Genomic DNA, 18,346 nt, shown 5'->3' on the forward strand with positions numbered 1-18,346 from the left:
ATGGAAGTGACTTTGACATCATAAAATTATGGTGTTGTCTTGAAAGAACATTAACTCTGTTCCTCTCCTTTGGATGGACCTTAAATCTATGTTATCCAGACAAATGAGACTCTCTTTCATAAATGATTTATGTTCTTTTTAAAAGTATGAAAATAGAAATTTCACAGTTTTTCTTGGTAATTCATTCTAGGACCTAAGAATATTCATTGTTAGAATATGTAAGTGTGCATAATCTCTTATATGTTTTCTCTGAGGGGGGGTGATCTATTAGTTATTATTTAAAACATATACACGCCTACTTCTCAAAGAGCATTAAGTGCACCATTGGCTTTTTCCCAGGTCAAAGTTTGATAACTTTACCTCAGAGGTAATTCAATCATTTTTCTTCTTTATGGATCTTTTCAAACTTTTCTCTATCCTATTTAAAGTATAGAAAGAACACATGCTTTTGTGGGGGTCCGTGCACACCTGAATACTAATCTGCCCTTTTCTTTCTCTTCCCAAAGCTTTGTATTTTGTTACCTTTATGTACTCATTAAATTTCAAGATCTCTGCATATTTTTCAGTGATACATAATGCTGGGCTCAGAAGATTATTATTTTCACATTGGCTAATCTATGTTAAAATATTTGTGGTAATAATTTTAATTTAGAAGTTTAAAACTTCAGAACATTGACATATTTGCCCTTCCTTCTTATAATAAATATCAGCATATATGCTAACCATAATCCTATCATCACTTAGACTACAAAAATATTTGTTGCAAATTGTAGGAAAACTGTTCTTTGTGGAAAAAAAATTTTTTCTGTTAGATCACAGTACCAAGCATGATAATTTGTACATTTGTGTAGGCATGTTTGGTTAACTATGAGTTCTTTGAAGAACTGAGCTGTGGCATGATTTACATTCAAAACCATTATTGTATAATGTATTAAATTGATGATGCAGTGTCAATTGTAAAACCAAATTCAAATTCTTGAGCTTCTATCTTTAAGTTTTTCCTTTCAAAAAGATGTATTTTTTATGACTCATGCATGTAGGACACTGGAACCATATGAAGTGGCATTTCTTTTTCTATTGTTAAAGAGAGTGCAAATGGCAAGACATTAATAAAGCCTGCAGCTCAGTAAATCCCAAGGTATCAAAGCTATATCCATTGCAATTCAGCTTTATTACACTCTTTGGGTCATAAAAGTGGATGATTTTTAGTTGAAGTACACAGCAAAAATGGAAATTGGACACACTATTGACAATCAAAACCTAGAAATACACTTGAAATGCATCTTAGACCACATCATATGCAACAGAAGCAGGTGTAACTCTTGAAATAGGACCTGGATCATTGGCTCCTCCTGACTTTGACATGTTTTGTTATAGCACCTAACACTTGACTGTTTATATTCCTGTGTCATCAGACTTAGACCATAATCTCTTAAGGGACAGTTGCCATGTCTTATTCTCTTTATATTTCCAATGCTGATTACAGGGTCTGTCATATAGAATCACTGTCTGTTTATGGACCAGAAAATTATACAGGCCAGAAACTTAAGAATCCCTCTGGACCAACTATGTCATCTTCACTTCCATACCCAATCCATCATTGAATCCACTTAGTATGTTAAAACCACCCATTTCTCTCCATCTCTTCCACCACAATTCCTACTGCTATCTTTGCCCAACCAACCCACCATTTGTCCCCTCTTAGAGCATTTTACCTGGATTCCTGTGGTGGTCTTCCAAATCATCTCCCACTACTCCAGTCCTTCTTTAGCTCTTTTCTCTGCAGTGCAACCAGAATGATCTTTTACTACACAACCTTTTCTAAGGCTTCCTGCAGTTCTTTGGTAGTAATAGCTTATCATCACCTTCACATTGACAGTACTTTTGACTAAGATGTATAAACAGGATGATCATATCATCTGTCACTAAAATGAGAACACTTTTATTGTGAAGTGGACATCACTGATATGCATGCAGGATGGCATGTGCTTGCCTTGCCTGTAGGGCCTAGCACACCCTCCTTCCATTCACTCTTTGCCCCTGCAGTAAGGGCTATTTTTTATTCTTTTGTACTTTTCAAAGTTATTCATCATGTTTCTTCTTACCAATGGGCCCCTTGTATTTACTGTTGCTGGAGTATTTGACCTCTGATCCTTTAGCTCTCAATTCCTGCATTCAATCTCATTGACCAGTTTAAGTCACCTTACTATATGTTCTGACCACAAAGTTCCAATTTACCATTTATTTATTTGAGTAAACAAATTAATAAATACTAGTAAGTGGTTGGTCCTGCCAGTGTATCAATTATATATAGTTGGTCAACACAAAGACAAATTATATAATCATACCCAAGTATGTACTGGGGATTGGTTCTAGGCCCCACTGTGTATATCCAAATCCACAGATGCTCACATCCATAGATTATAAATGGTGTAGTATATATATATGCATATAACACATATGCTCCCATACATTTTATATCATCTCTAGATGATGTGTAACTCTTAATACAGTGCAAATGCTAGATAAATAGTTAATTAGTTAATTCCCTACTATGTAGGGAATAATGACAAGAAGAAAAAAGGTCTTGTTCAGGAAAGTTTATTTTCTGAATACTTTTTACCTGCTATTGATTGAATCTGCAGAGGTAGAACCTGTGGACAGGGAGTGCTGGTAATATATTTACATTGTATATATTTAGTATTAGTGTATGTACAAAGTTTCATGTGTAACTATACTTTATGTGCAATTTTAGTACTGTTATTTTATTTGATGTTTAATTTGTTAAAGAAATAGTAATTTAATTTAAAAGTCCAGCCAAATAAGTCCACAAACTAACTTATCAAAACTTTGAAGTTAGATATGGATTGAGAAGAAAATTCCTGCTTTTGAGAAATTTGTAACATTTTGATTCATATGTATAGAATTGGTTGAGTTCTAGATCTGGATTTATATAATGACAACCATTTATGGCTGGGTCGTTCTTGAGCAGTTTACTTAAATTCTTTGTGCTTCTGTTTACTGCTCTGTAAAATAGATATAAAAATGATACCTATTTCATAGGGTTTTGCAAAAGTAAATAAATTTATATAAAACACTTAGGACAATTTCTAATACATGTTAATTACGCAATAAATGCAAGCTATTTCTTATATTTTTTCTTTACTGCCATTATATTTATTCACTCTATACAAATTTATTATCTAGTCTATTTCTGGCATTGTAATGGATGCTGGGAATTCAGAAATGATTAAGAAAGGAAGTGTACTAAGGCATAATCTATAAATAATTTGAAACTCTGATACAAATATTGTGATTGCAATAAATGTAATGATTTAGGATATACTGGTGGGGAGGAGCCTTAGTTAACTCAGCCTGCACAGAGTATCCCAGGTAAGGGAAGGAGAAATGCAGGCTGTGGGGGCGGGGGGATCTTTGCCCTGGTTAAATGTAAAAGCAGACAAGTCTGCATGGAGCAGAGAGGGCAGGAGGCCTGAAAGATAGACTGGAAGTAGTGGATTCTGACTGCATGGTGGATCTTACGGGATTTTAGTAGAAACATGAGAGGTCACCTAATTCTGTTTATTTTATGGATGAAGAAAGAAACAAGTTCACCTGCCCTGATCAGGGTCATATATCTAAGTAGGGATGGAACTAGATGCAGAAGCCCTGCATTCATTTAAAAAAACAAGCAAAAAACCACTGATACAAAACCATATATGCAATGAAAGCATAAAGCATATGGAGAATTCTGTGAATTTCCACAAAATAGATAAGTCTATGTCACATGTTCTCCAAAGCCCTTCTTCATCACTTCTCTATCATCCATAGGTAATACTTACCCTGCTAACACCTTAGAGTAGTTTTGCCTAGTTCTGAACAAAAGCTTGCAAATCGAAGCATGTACTCCACCTTTAATTCCATCCATCTGGGTTCTATCATTTTGCATTTTAGCTATGAAATTCATCCATGGTACCATGTGTAAAATAGTTGTGTCATTCTTATTGCTGTGTAATATCTCATTGTGTAACTATATCACCAGTTTCCTCCTTTATATCTCCTTAAAAGACACTGAGAGACTGTGTGTGTGTGTGTATGAGAGAGAGAGAAAGAGAGAGAGAGTGCGCTAGACTATGAGTCATGTCATTTGTGTATGTATGTTAATCTTACTTATCCTTGTCACTTTTTAAAAATCTATTGAAGCCTATGTGAAGAAATTTCTCTATCATAGCCTTGATTGTTACTTTGAATACCCTTGATTGTTACTTTGAAAATAGATTGCCTAGTTAAAACCAAAGACCTGTAGGAGCAGGGATTGCCTGATATGTCCCTTTGATAAGCTAGTATTAATCATAAGTAGAAAAAACTTTAGATGAACCTGTCATATGCTTTCAAATAGTGGTACCATTGAATTTTTGGCCTTGTGAAATATCGTCTGGGCTGTTGCATATTTCTGGCAGATCTGGGACTATTTGCTACTTAAAACATCCATTATTTCTTCTCTTTAACCCATTTTTCCCCATTATATTAGATGACGGACACCTAAAAATAACTTAGGTGTATCATTCTCATTGCTGTGTAATATCTCATTGTGTGACTATACCACAAGTTTCCTCCTTTATATCTCCTTAAAAGTCATTGAGAGACTGTGTGTTATTATGAGATTCTAATGTTTTTAGAGGTCTGTTCTTTTGAGAAAAGCAAAAGGTGAAATTAGAACATTTGGAAAAAAACATGAAAATATGCATAAAGGATATATAAGCTCTCCATTATTATTTCCAATCCACTTTAATGTACCTGTGTCATTTTTGTTGACAGATTCAGAGTTGAAAGCTTAAGGTTAAATTCTGTTTACATAATTGATTTATTAATTGTTTATTCAGTGTTTTTCTTTCTCTCTCTCCCCTTTTAAATCTCAGATGATGTTGCACCATATTTTAAAACAGAGCCAGGCCTACCACAGATGCACCTGGAAGGGAATCGCCTTGTCCTCACTTGCCTTGCAGAAGGGAGCTGGCCTTTGGAATTCAAGTGGATGCACAATGACAGTGAGCTCACCACCTACAGCAGCGAATATAAGTAATTGATTGATTGCAAATAAGATTTCATTTCAGGTTTATGTGTTTAGGATACTTGCTTTATTGGCCATAATAGCACAAGGGGTGAAGTTTTTGGCTTGAATTTCTAATGCATTAAGGATTAGAGGACTAGATTTGAACATGTAATTAGAATGTGATTTACTATTTTTTTTTTTAATTTTTTATTGTGGGTTGTTCAAAACATTACAAATTTCTTGACATATCATATTCCACACTTTGATTCAAGTGGGTTATGAACTCCCACCTTAACCCCATACACAGATTGCAGAATCACATCAGTTACACATCCATTGATTTACAAATTGCCATACTAGTGTCTGTTGTGCTCCGCTGCCTTTCCCATCCTCCACCCTCCCCCCTCCCCACCTCTCCCCTCCCCTCCCCTCCTCTCTCTCTACCTCCTCCACTGTATAACCCTGAGGGTCTCCTTCCATTACCATGCAATTTCCCTTCTCTCTCCCTTTCCCTCCCACCTCTCATCCCTGTTAAATGTTAATCTTCTTCTCCTCCTCTTCGTCCCTACTCTGTTCTTAGTTACTCTCCTTATATCAAAGAAGACATTTGGCATTTGTTTTTTAGGGATTGGCTAGCTTCACTTAGCATAATCTGCTCTAATGCCATCCATTTCCCTGTAAATTCTATGATTTTGTCATTTTTTAATGCAGAGTAATACTCCATTGTGTATAAATGCTACATTTTTTTTATCCATTCGTCTATTGAAGGGCATCTAGGTTGGTTCCACAGTCTTGCTATTGTGAACTGTGCTGCTATGAACATCGATGTAGCAGTGTCCCTGTAGCATGCTCTTTTTAGGTCTTTAGGGAATAGACCAAGAAGGGGAATAGCTGGGTCAAATGGTGGCTCCATTCCCAGCTTTCCAAGAAATCTCCATACTGCTTTCCAAATTGGCTGCACCAATCTGCAGTCCCACCAGCAATGTACAAGTGTACCCTTTTCCCCACATCCTTGCCAGCACTTGTTGTTGTTTGACTTCCTAATGGCTGTCAATCTTACTGGAGTGAGATGGTATCTTAGGGTGGTTTTGATTTGCATTTCTCTGACAGCTAGAGATGTTGAGCATTTTTTCATGTACTAGTTGATTGACTGTATGTCCTCCTCTGAGAAGTGTCTGTTCAGGTCCTTGGCCCATTTGTTGATTGGGTTGTTTGTTCTCTTATTGTCTAATTTTTTGAGTTCTTTGTATACTCTGGATATTAGGGCTCTATCTGAAGTGTGAGGAGTAAAGATTTGTTCCCAGGGTGTAGGCTCCCTATTTACCTCTCTTATTGTTTCTTTTGCTGAGAAAAAACTTTTTAGTTTGAGTAAGTCCCATTTGTTGATTCTAGTTATTAACTTTTGTGCTATGGGTGTCCTATTGAGGAATTTGGAGCCCGACCCCACCGACTGTAGATCGTAGCCAACTTTTTCTTCTACCAGACGGCGTGTCTCTGATTTGATATCAAGCTCCTTGATCCATTTTGAATTCACTTTTGTGCATGGCGAGAGAAAGGGATTCAGTTTCATTTTGTTGCATATGGATTTCCAGTTTTCCCAGCACCATTTGTTGAAGATGCTATCCTTCCTCCATTGCATGCTTTTAGCCCCTTTATCAAATATAAGATAGTTGTAGTTTTGTGGATTGGTTTCTGTGTCCTCTATTCTGTACCATTGGTCCACCCGCCTGTTTTGGTACCAGTACCATGCTGTTTTTGTTACTATTGCTCTGTAGTATAGTTTGAAGTCTGGTATCGCTATACCACCTGATTCACACTTCCTGCTTAGCATTGTTTTTGCTATTCTGGGTCTTTTATTTTTCCATATGAATTTCATGATTGCTTTCTCTTTTTCTACAAGAAATGCTGTTGGGATTTTGATTGGCATTGCATTAAACCTATAGAGAACTTTTGGTAATATCGCCATTTTGATGATGTTAGTTCTGCCTATCCATGAACAGGGTATATTCTTCCATCTTCTAAGATCTTCTTCTATTTCTCTCTTTAGGGTTCTGTAGTTTTCATTGTATAAGTCTTTCACCTCTTTTGTTAGGTTGATTCCCAAGTATTTTATTTTTTTTGAAGATATTATGAATGGAGTGGTTGTCCTCATTTCCATTTCAGAGGATTTGTCGCTGATATACAGGAATGCCTTTGATTTATGCGTGTTGATTTTATATCCTGCCACTTTGCTGAATTCATTTATTAGCTCTAATAGTTTCTTTGTAGAGCCTTTTGGGTCTGCTAGGTATAGAATCATATCATCTGCAAATAGTGATAATTTAAGTTCTTCTTTTCCTATTTTTATGCCTTTAATTTCTTTCGTCTGTCTAATTGCTCTGGCCAGTGTTTCGAGAACTATGTTGGACAGAAGTGGAGAGAGAGGGCATCCCTGTCTTATTCCAGATTTTAGAGGGAATGCCTTCAGTTTTTCTCCATTCAGAATGATGCTAGCCTGAGGCTTAGCATAGATTGCTTTTACAATATTGAGGTATGTTCCTGTTATCCCTAGTTTTTCTAGAGTTTTGAACATAAAGGGATGCTGTACTTTGTCGAATGCTTTTTCCGCATCTATTGAGATGATCATATGGTTCTTATTTTTAAGTCTATTGATGTGGTGAATAACATTTATTGATTTCCGTATATTGAACCAGCCTTGCATCCCAGGGATGAATCCTACTTGATCATGGTGTACAATTTTTTTGATATGTTTTTGTATCCGATTCGCCAGAATTTTATTGAGGATTTTTGCATCTCGGTTCATTAGAGATATTGGTCTGTAGTTTTCTTTCTTTGAAGTGTCTTTGTCTGGTTTAGGTATCAGGGTGATGTTGGCCTCATAGAATGAATTTGGAAGTTCTCCCTCCTTTTCTATTTCCTGAAGTAGCTTGAAAAGTATTGGTATTAGTTCTTCTTTAAAGGTTTTGTAAAATTCTGCTGTATACCCATCCGGACCTGGGCTTTTCTTAGTTGGTAGTCTTTTTATGGTTTCTTCTATTTCCTCAATTGATATTGGTCTGTTTAGGTTTTCTATATCCTCCTGACTCAATCTGGGCAGATCATATGACTTAAGAAATTTATCTATGCCTTCACTATCTTCTAATTTGTTGGAGTATAAGGATTCAAAATAGTTTTTGATTATCTTCTGTATTTCTGAAGTGTCTGTTGTGATATTGCCTTTTTCATCCCGTATGCTAGTAATTTGAGTTCTCTCTCTTCTTCTCTTCGCTAGCATGGCTAAGGGTCTGTCGATTTTGTTTATTTTTTCAAAGAACCAACTTTTAGTTTTGTCAATTTTTTCAATTGTTTCTTTTGTTTCGATTTCATTAATTTCAGCTCTGATTTTAATTATTTCTTGCCTTCTACTTCTTTTGCTGTTGTTTTGCTCTTCTTTTTCAAGGATTTTGAGATGAAGTATGAGATCATTTATTTGTTGGTTTTTTCTTTTTTTAAGGAATGAACTCCAAGCAATGAATTTTCCTCTTAGAACTGCTTTCAATGTGTCCCATAGATTACGATATGTTGTGTCTGTGTTTTCATTTATCTCTAAGAATTTTTTAATTTCCTTCTTGATGTCTTCTATAACCCATTGATCATTCAGTAACCTATTGTTCATTCTCCAAGTGATGTATGCTTTTTCCTTCCTACTTTTATCGTTGATTTTCAGTTTCATTCCATTATGATCAAATAAGATGCATGGTATTATCTCTACTCCTTTATATTGTCTAAGAGTTGCCCTGTGACATAATATATGATCTATTTTTGAGAAGGATCCATGTGCTGCTGAGAAAAAAGTGTAACTGCTTGATGTTGGGTGGTATACTCTATATATGTCAATTAGGTCTAGGTTATTAATAGTGTTATTGAGTTCTATAGTTTCCTTATTCAACTTTTGTTTGGAAGATCTGTCCAGTGGCGAGAGAGGTGTGTTGAAGTCTCCCATGATTATGGTATGGTGGTCTATTAGACTCTTGAACTTGAGAAGAGTTTGTTTGACGAACATAGCTGCACCATTGTTTGGGGCATAAATATTTATGATTGTTATGTCTTGTTGGTGTATGGTTCCCTTAAGCAGTATGTAGTGTCCCTCTTTATCTCTTTTGATTAACTTTGGCTTGAAATCTATTTTATTTGATATGAGTATGGACACTCCTGCTTGTTTCCGAAGTCCATATGAGTGATATGATTTTTCCCAACCTTTCACCTTCAGCCTATGTATGTCTTTTCCTATCAAATGCGTCTCCTGTAGGCAGCATATTGTTGGGTCTTGTTTTGTGATCCATTCTACTAGCCTGTGTCTCTTAATTGGTGAGTTTAAGCCATTAACATTTAGGGTTATTATTGAGATATGGGTTGTTCTTCCAGCCATATTTGTTTATTTATGTTACTAAACATGGTTTGTTTTCCTCTTTGATTATTTCCCCCCCCCTTTACTGTCGTACATCCCACTGTTGGTTTTCATTGTTATTTTCCATTTCCTCTTCCTGTAATGTCTTGTCGAGGATGTTTGAAGAGATGGTTTTCTAGCTGCAAATTCTTTATCTTTTGTTTATCGTGGAAGGTTTTAATTTCATCTTCCATCCTGAAGCTTAATTTCGCTGGATACACAATTCTTGGTTGGAACCCATTTTCTTTCAGTGTTTGAAATATGTTCAGGATCTTCTAGCTTTCAGAGTCTGTGTTGAAAGATCAGCTGTTATCCTGATTGGCTTACCCCTAAATGTAATCTGCTTCCTTTCTCTTGTAGCTTTTAAAATTCTCTCCTTATTCTGTATGTTGGGCATCTTCATTATAATGTGTCTAGGTGTGGATCTCTTATGATTTTGCACATTCGGCGTCCTGTAGGCTTCTAGGATTTGGGATTCTGTCTCATTCTTCAAGTCTTGGAAGTTTTCTTGTATTATTTCATTGAATAGACTTCTCATTCCTTTGGTTTGGAGCTCTGTACCTTCCTGTATCCCAATGACTCTTAAGTTTGGTCTCTTAATGTTATCCCATATTTCTTGGATGTTCTGCTCATGGTTTCTTAACAGTCTTGCTGAGCTGTCTATGTTCTTTTCCAGTTGAAATACTTTGTCTTCATTGTCTGATGTTCTATCTTCTAAGTGTTCTACTCTGCTGGTAGTATTCTCCATTGAGTTTTTAAGTTGGTTTATTGCTTCCTGCATTTCTAGGATTTCTGTTTGTTTGTTTTTTATAACCTCTATCTCCCTGTATAGTTGATCCTTTGCTTCCTGGATTTGTTTGCGTAATTCGTTGTCGAAGTGATCTTTCATTGTCTGATTTTGCTGTTTAATGTCTTCCTTGATACTCCATATCATCTGAAGCATGTATATCCTGAATTCTTTATCTGACATTCCATCTGCTGCAGCTGTTACCTCTTCTAAAGTTGCGTTGACCTGCATTGCTTGTGGTCCTTTCTTTCCTTTTCTTTTCATACTGCTTGCGTATCTTTCCTGCAGGTGCGGGTGGCGGCTCTGCTCTCTCCTTATTCCAATTGGGGTGTCGTGGCTACCACGCCGGCAGGTCACTGGGCCTGTTCTGGGAGCTGGCGGCGGCTCTGTTCTGCCCCTACTCCAATTGGGGTGACGAGTGTACCACGCCGGCAGGCCACCGGGCCTGATCCGCCTGTCGGTTGCAGGTTTGCCTACCCTGCAGGCGCGGGCGGCGGCTCTACTCTGCCCCTACTCCAAATGGGGTGACGTGTCTGTCGTACCGGCAGGCCACTGGGCCTGTCCCGCTGGTCGGTCGCAGATCTGCCCACCTTTCGGGCACGGGTTGAGGCTCTGCTCTGCCCCTTCTCCAATTGGGGTGTCGTGACTACCCCGCCTGCAGGACGCTGGGCCTGTTCCTGGCACGGGCGGTGACTCTGCTCTGCCACTACTCCAATTAGGGTGGTGTTTGTACCACGCAGGCAGGCTCCTGGGCCTGATCCGCCGGTCTGTTGTAGGTCTGCCTACCTTGGAGGCGCGGGCAGTGGATCTGCCCTGCCCCTCCTACCACGCCTGCGGACCCCTGGGCCTGATCTGCAGGTTGATCACTGGTCTGCTCACCCTGCGGGCACGGGTGGCGGTTCCACTCCGCCCCCACTCCAATTGGGGTCACGTGACCACCACACCGGCAGGGCCTGATCCGGGCGTGGGAGAAGGATCTGCTCTGCCCCTATTCCAGTTGGGGTGACGTGTGTACCACACTGGCAGGCCACTGGGCCTGGCCCGCCAGGCTGTCACAGGTCTGTTTACCTTGCAAGCGCGAACGGTGGCTCTGCCCTGCCCCTCCTACCATGCCCATGTACCACTGGGTCGCGGGTCTGCCCACCTTGCGGGTGTGGGTGACGGCTCCGCTCCGCCCCCTCTCCAATTGGGGTCACGCGGTTACCACGCTGGCGAGCCGCTAGGCCTGCTCCGGGCGCTGGCGTTGGCCCGGCTCCTCCCCTCTGGCTCGACGACAAATTGAGGAGACTCGGGTGACTGTGCCTCACCCCCCCTACCAGGAGACCAACTGCTTATGTCACCGCTGGTATTGATGAAGTTCTCTCCTCCGCCGCTTTCTGCTGACATCAGATCTCTGCCATGTTGGTATCCTATGCGAATGGCAGCATTTCGTTCCCCTTGCCTGGCAACCAAAGCAACGGGTGAGTCCTGACCGGCCCTCAGCAGGACCCGGACCGAGAAGCAGTTTCCGCGGGCTCCTAGCCCCGAGCCAGGGAAGTTCCAGGAGCCGGAACTCAGTCGCTCCGTGCTCGGTGTAAGCTCCTATAAGTGTAAGCTCCAAGAAGCAGTCCCCGCGGGCTCAGTTCCGGGAGCCGGAATTCGGCTGCTTAGTGCTTGGTGTATGCTCTGATAGGAGCAGGGTCCAAGAAGCAGCCTCCGCAGGCTCCGCAGCCCTGGGCCAGGGCGGTTCCGGGACGGTTCCGGGAGCCAGAACTCGGCCGCCCCGCGCTCGGTGTTCGCTCCGATAAGATCAGGTTCTAAGAAGCACCCAGGCACTGAACCCTAGCAATCTGTCTGCAAGCCGCAGGCGAATTGCAGCCTGAAATTACCTGATCTATGGCTGAATGAGCTGCGGTCAGTCGAAAACAGGGAAGGTGACGTCAGTTTACCAACATGGTGGCTGCTGGCCTCCTCTGTGGTCTGACCGGTGTGGAGAACCGAGATGGACCGCTTCCTTCCCCGTCTCGAACCCAGAATTCAGCCCTGAGTACGGTGCTTGCGCGGCTGGCAGAAATTGCAGCGCTGTAACCCTGCGTCTCTATCCCAGCGCGCGCTGCAGACTCTAGCCGCGGGGCGATTTGCTGAGTAAGCAGTGTTACCCTCCGTGCGACAAACCTCTCGCGTTTGAGTCCCCGTAGCCGATCCTCGTGCGATGGAAATCCTTCCTCCAGGTTCTGGAGCACCCCACTATTGCTGGAAATTCCTAACTAGATATCCTTTAGCCGTCCTGACTTGTCATACTCCCACACAGTGAAGCAGCACATGGGGGCAATGCACTCCCCTCGCCGCCATCTTCCTTCTCTCGTGATTTACTATTTGATATAGATTGTATTTTCGTGTAGAAGTCTGTCATTATCTTTCTAAGAGTAAGCCCATTAGCGAAACTGCTACACAAAATCTAGTGTAGTTATAGAGAATTCACATAATGCTTTAGCATGATAAATTTACTTTTCTGTGGCATTGTCTCCACCCTGAAATATTATTCCTATCTAACAGGCTATACATGTTTAAATAGTAACTTTTAGGTTCATAGTTTTCTGGAACTCTGAGCAGTCAACAAAAACATTCCTAGTTGTATTTTTGAGTTGGGATAGGAAGGAGCACCACTTGGGGGAAGAGGTCAAGGGGAGAGCTGGAGTTGAGGATAAGCATGAAGTGCTACTCTACCCAGGAAGCAGCCCAGCACTGCCTTTTAAGGCTCAGTTTCTCCTCATAGGACCTGAGAGCTCCTTTGCTTGTGCTGTTTCACCTACATTTCTCTATCGGGGCTGTTAGGCTGCTGCTGCAGCTCTGAGTAAGTCAGAGAGCTAGTGGTGCCTGCAGAGCCCAAGAGGTTCCAAAATAAACAGAAGTCAGCAATGCCCTAGTCTCTCATAAGTGGATTAAGAAGGAATGAACTGTATGGGAGGCCGCCAACTCAACACAGGGAATAGCCCAGTCCTCTTCTACTTCAGACGATGTACCTTGGTGGCCTGTCCAGAATGTGTTTTAAACACCACACACATGCACTTTATTGATTGCCAGCAGTGAGTGTTCCTGTGAAACCCCTGCTTTAAAAAAAAAAAATAAATAAAAATAAAAATTAAAAAAAAAAAAAAAATATATATATATATATATATATATATATATATATATATATATATATTGCCCTATTTATTTATTTATTTTTATGTGATGTTGAGGATTAAACCCAGGGCCTCACACGTGCTAAGTGAGCACTCTACTGCTGAGTCACAACCCCAGCCCCCAAACCCCTGCTTTTCTTTCTCCCTAGAACAGTCAGCAGAGGACAGGCCACCTGGGCTTAGCCCAGCACAGAAGCAATGACCATGTGGTACTAGCCCATAACTCTTATTTTTGTCATTGCCCTCTGGCCCTCTTAGCCTTATCACCCCACACTTGATTTGCTTGTTTCCATGGTCTGCTCACTCTTTACAGACATATGAATTTGTCCCCTTCTCTTAAATTATTAGGCCTACTGTTTTTTAAAATTATGTGCTTTGGGGGGAGCAGTTTATCATCATTTTTCATTAATTTATCATGAATTATCATTGCACACTGAAATCAAGTATCCCTAGGTTAGAATTCATTCCAGTACCTGTTAGTATTAGCATTGTGGCCTTGGACAGCCACCTGTGCTCCTATTATAAGGATCTGTAAGATGGAGCCAGTGACAACTCACTTGGATTATTGTAAGCATTGAAAGATTATAATGTATATAAGACAGCATATTTTCTGGAACACAAGTAATCTAGGCAACATTCTACAGTATAATGTGACATTATGGGGCTTGGTTTGTTAATAGGGGTATAAAAGCAAAAATAAAATAGAAAACTTAGAAATGAGATCCATGTGTAAGTAATGGACTTGAACAGCAAGTGATTTGAGTTCAAGTATTTGCTACTCAATTTGCTGTCTCTGTGACTTTAGAGAAGTTAACCATTTTGATCTTATTTTTCTCATATGTAAAATGAGTATAATAAAACATCTATCACAGGATTCTCATGAAAATTAAATGACAAAATGTTCCAGGTGCCCTAGGAAGAAAGGAATAATGTTTCAAAAGAACCCAGATTGTTCTTCCTAGTTAAAAAAATAACAATAATAATAATATTGTGGCCGGGCACTGTGGTCTATGCCTATAATCCCAGCGACTCGGGAGGCTGAGGCAGAAGGATTGTTTAGGGACAGCCCGGGCAATTTAGTGAGATTCTTTGTCAAAATAAAAAGGGCTGATAATGAAGTCAGTGGTAGAGTACTCCTAGGTTCAATCCCCAGTACCACAAAAAGAAAGAAAAGTAGTGAGATACACACACACACACAATCTGTAACAGTGGTTCTCAAAGTTGGGTACATGTTATGAATTGTGGGAAAGAAATTTTTGGTCTAGGCCTTCAGTTTCCTTTTTTAAAAAATTTTATTTATTTACTCTAATTTGTTATACATGACAGCAAAATGCATTTCAACTCATAGTACACATATAGAGAACAATTTTTCATGTCTCTGGTTGTTCACAAAGTAGAGTCACACCATTTGTGTCTTCATACATGTACTTAGTGTAATGATGTCCATCTCATTGCACCGTCTTTCCTACCCCCATATCCCTTCCCTTCCTCTCCCTCCCCTTTGCCCTATCTAAAGTTCCTCCATGCCTCCCATGATCCCCTCCATCCCCATTATGGATCAGCATTCACATATCAGAGAAAACATTTGGCCTTTGGTTTTGGGGGATTGGCCAGTTGTAGTTTTGATTGGCATTTCTATAATTGCTAGAGATGTTAAACATTTTTTATATTTATTGATTAATTATTGTATATCATCTTCTGAGAAGTGTCTTTTCAGTTCCTTGGCCCATTTACTGATTGGGTTGTTTGTTTTTTTGGTGTTAATTTTTTTTGAGTTCTTTATATATCCTAGAGATTAGTGCTCTATCTGACGTGCATGTAGCAAAAATTTGCTCCCATTCTGTAGGCTCCTGTTCTGAAGGTTCTCTAAACAATTACCTTACTGATTGTTTCTTTTGCTGAGAAGAAGCTTTTCAGTTTGAATCCATCCCATTTATTGATTCTTGATTTTATTTCTTGTGCTTTAGGAGTTTTGTTAAGGAAGTCGGGGTCTAATATGACATGATGAAAATTTGGGCCTACTTAATTCTTCTTTTAGGTGCAGGGTCTCTGGTTTAATTCGTATGTCCTTGATCCACTTTGAGTTGAGTTTTGTGCATGGTGAGACATAGGGATTTAATTTCATTTTGCTGCTTATGGATTTCCAGTTTTCCCAGCACCATTTGTTGAAGAGGCTATCTTTTCTCCAATTTGTTTGTGTTGCCTTTGTCTAGTATGAGATAAATGTGTTTATGTGGGTTTATCTCTGTGTCCTCTATTCTGTACCATTGGTCTACAGGTCTGTTTTGGTGCCAATACCATGCCAAGGTCTGGTATAGTGATGCTTCCTGCTTCACTCTTCTTGCTAAGAATTGCTTTGGCCATTCTGGGTCTCTTATTTTTTCCAGATGAATTTCATGACTGCTTTTTCTATTTCTATGAGGAATGTCATTGAGATTTTGATTGGGATTGCATTAAATCTGTGTAGTGCTTTTGGTAGTCTGGTCATTTGGACAATATTAATTTTGCCTATCCGAGATCAAGAGAGATCTTTCCATCTTCTAAGGTTTACTTCACTTTCTTTCTTTGGCGTTCTGTAGTTTTCATTGTAGAGGTCTTTCACCTCTTTCATTAAATTGATTCCAAAGTATTTTATTAATTTTTTTGAGGCTATTGTAAATGGGGTGGTTTTCCTAGCTTCTCTTTCGGAGGACTTGTCACTGATGTACAGAAATGCCTTTGATTTATGGGTGTTGATTTTATATCCTGCTACTTTGCTGAATTCATTTATTAGTTCTAGAAATTTTCAATTAGAATTTTTTGGATCCTCTAGGTACAGAATCATGTCATCAGCAAATAGTGATAGTTTGAGTTCTTATTTTTCTCTCTGTATCCCTTTAATTTCTTTTTCTAATTGCTCTGGCTAGAGTTTCAAGAACTACATTAAATAAAAGTGATGAAAGAGGGCATCCATGTCTTGTTCCAGTTTTCAGAGGGAATGCTTTCAATTTTTTTCCATTTAGAATGATGTTAGCCTGGGGCTTAGCATGGATAGCTTTTACCATGTTGAGGTAAGTTCCTGTTATCCCTCGTTTTTCTAGTGTTTTGAACATAAAGGGATGCTTTATTTTGTCAAATGCTTTTTCTGCATCTATTGAGATGATCATATGATTCTTATCTTTAAGTCTATTCCTTAGTCTGGAACTAAGTGGCCTAAGAACATGCCTTTTATACAGGCTCCTTGCCAGTTGTCTTTTCCTATCCTTGTATTTCTCCCACTTCACAGAGGAAAGGTGCACAGCTACACTAGGTGTCTTCCTGTGGGACTACACTTTAGGGATGTAAGACTGAAAAAGAAAAATATTGAAGTTCTATCTATTGGACTTTTTTTTACTGAACATGGATAAAGACAGATGTCAAATCACAGTATTATTTGCGTTCTTCCGTATGTATTTAAAATTCTTGTGTAATAGTTTTATTTTGAAATCCCCAAATGAACAGTGTGTCATGGTTATATGCAACTTCTTAAGCTTAGGATAGAACAGTTTTGGTGTTAACTTCAAAGTTATTGAGGTGTTTTGTTTTGCCTTCCTCCGTTCACTTGCAAATTTTTCCTGTTCATTTGAAAAATGCCTTGATAGGCCATTACCAGACAATCACTGCTGGTTATATTGAGAAAGAATGAGGGAGTGACTCATTATGTATAGGCCATTGAAATGAAGTAAATGCTTTACTACATTTCACTGGAAACTTGTTACAAAGAAGGGGTTATTCTGGAGGAAAAATGGTTTGGGGTAGATGTGATGAATTACATTCTGTTCACTGAGGGCTTCAGGTACTCAGATGGGTTATCAGAAATCCATCATATTTTGTCATCATTTTTCCAAGATATATCTGTCCAAAAATCTTATGCTATTTTTTCCAATGACTCTTTCATCTGCTTTCTTCCAGTAAGCATCTTCAGCTTTCATATGTTACCCTTTGTGACACCTTTCTAAATCTCAAATTGGGACATGTGGATTCTTTATGAAAGTGGTACCTGTTTCTTACCTGAAAGTGAGCCACTATTTTTCTTTCTTTGGTATCAGTTATGACAATGCTAATCTTATAAACAGCAAATAAATAATTTCACCATTTCTAGCTTTGTTTAAAAATAGCATTTTCTTTGCTATTTCAGTGCAGTTAAAATGTTATGTTTCATGTGAATATTCTGAATATAGGCACACGTGACACTGGCAAATTGATAGTAGTTTCAGTAGGTAAGCCAAGCTTATATGAGTGTCTTAGGTATATTTGCATCTATTTTTTCCAGGAAATATTTACTGTAAATTACTTTCTACTTTGGAAAAAATGTTATGCTTATATTTAATGTGTGTACTTGTGTATGCATGTGCAAAGAATTTCTTAATGTTAGTGCAATATTAAGTTGTACAAAGAGGAATAATTGGATACTCTAAACCACTGAAAATCTTATACAATTTTCTTATGAGACCTATCTCTTTTTCAATTCACTCCAACAATAGAAATTTGGTGTATCTTTATTTTTTTCATTTCAGTAAGAATAGGAATGGTTAAAAGGAAAGTTATTTTCTTATGTTTTATAAAAAAGGAAAAAATTCCAATATCAATAAAAATTATTAAATGCCTGCAAATAATTTTTATAAAAAATGAGTAGAACCAACATGAAGAAAAATCACACAAAGCCTCCCTGAGAGATAAAAAAGAAGATCCTAGTAGGAAACGAAGGCATTGTAAAAATGCTATTTCCTTTGAAATTATTGTACACGTTTAACCTATTATCAGTAGATCTCTTATTAAACCTACTATATATATATATATATATATATATATATATATATATATATATATATTTTGTGTGTATGTGTGTTGCTGGGGATTGAACCTAGGGCCTTGTGCATGCAATGCAATCACTCTAC

The 18,346-nt window shown here is 38.8% G+C and overlaps 1 protein-coding gene across 1 annotated transcript in view; it reads left to right on the forward strand.

The window, feature by feature from the left end:
- Sdk1 (sidekick cell adhesion molecule 1) overlaps positions 1-18,346 on the forward strand; it is an 886,283-nt gene that overhangs the window by 345,413 nt on the left and 522,524 nt on the right. Inside the window, exon 2 of the mRNA XM_027956222.2 lies at positions 4,920-5,079. Coding sequence (XP_027812023.2) covers positions 4,920-5,079 — 160 coding nt within the window. The remainder of the gene's footprint in view (positions 1-4,919; positions 5,080-18,346) is intronic.

The sequence above is a fragment of the Marmota flaviventris genome, chromosome 19 (genome assembly GCF_047511675.1).
Source record: "Marmota flaviventris isolate mMarFla1 chromosome 19, mMarFla1.hap1, whole genome shotgun sequence".
Lineage (NCBI taxonomy): Eukaryota > Metazoa > Chordata > Mammalia > Rodentia > Sciuridae > Marmota > Marmota flaviventris.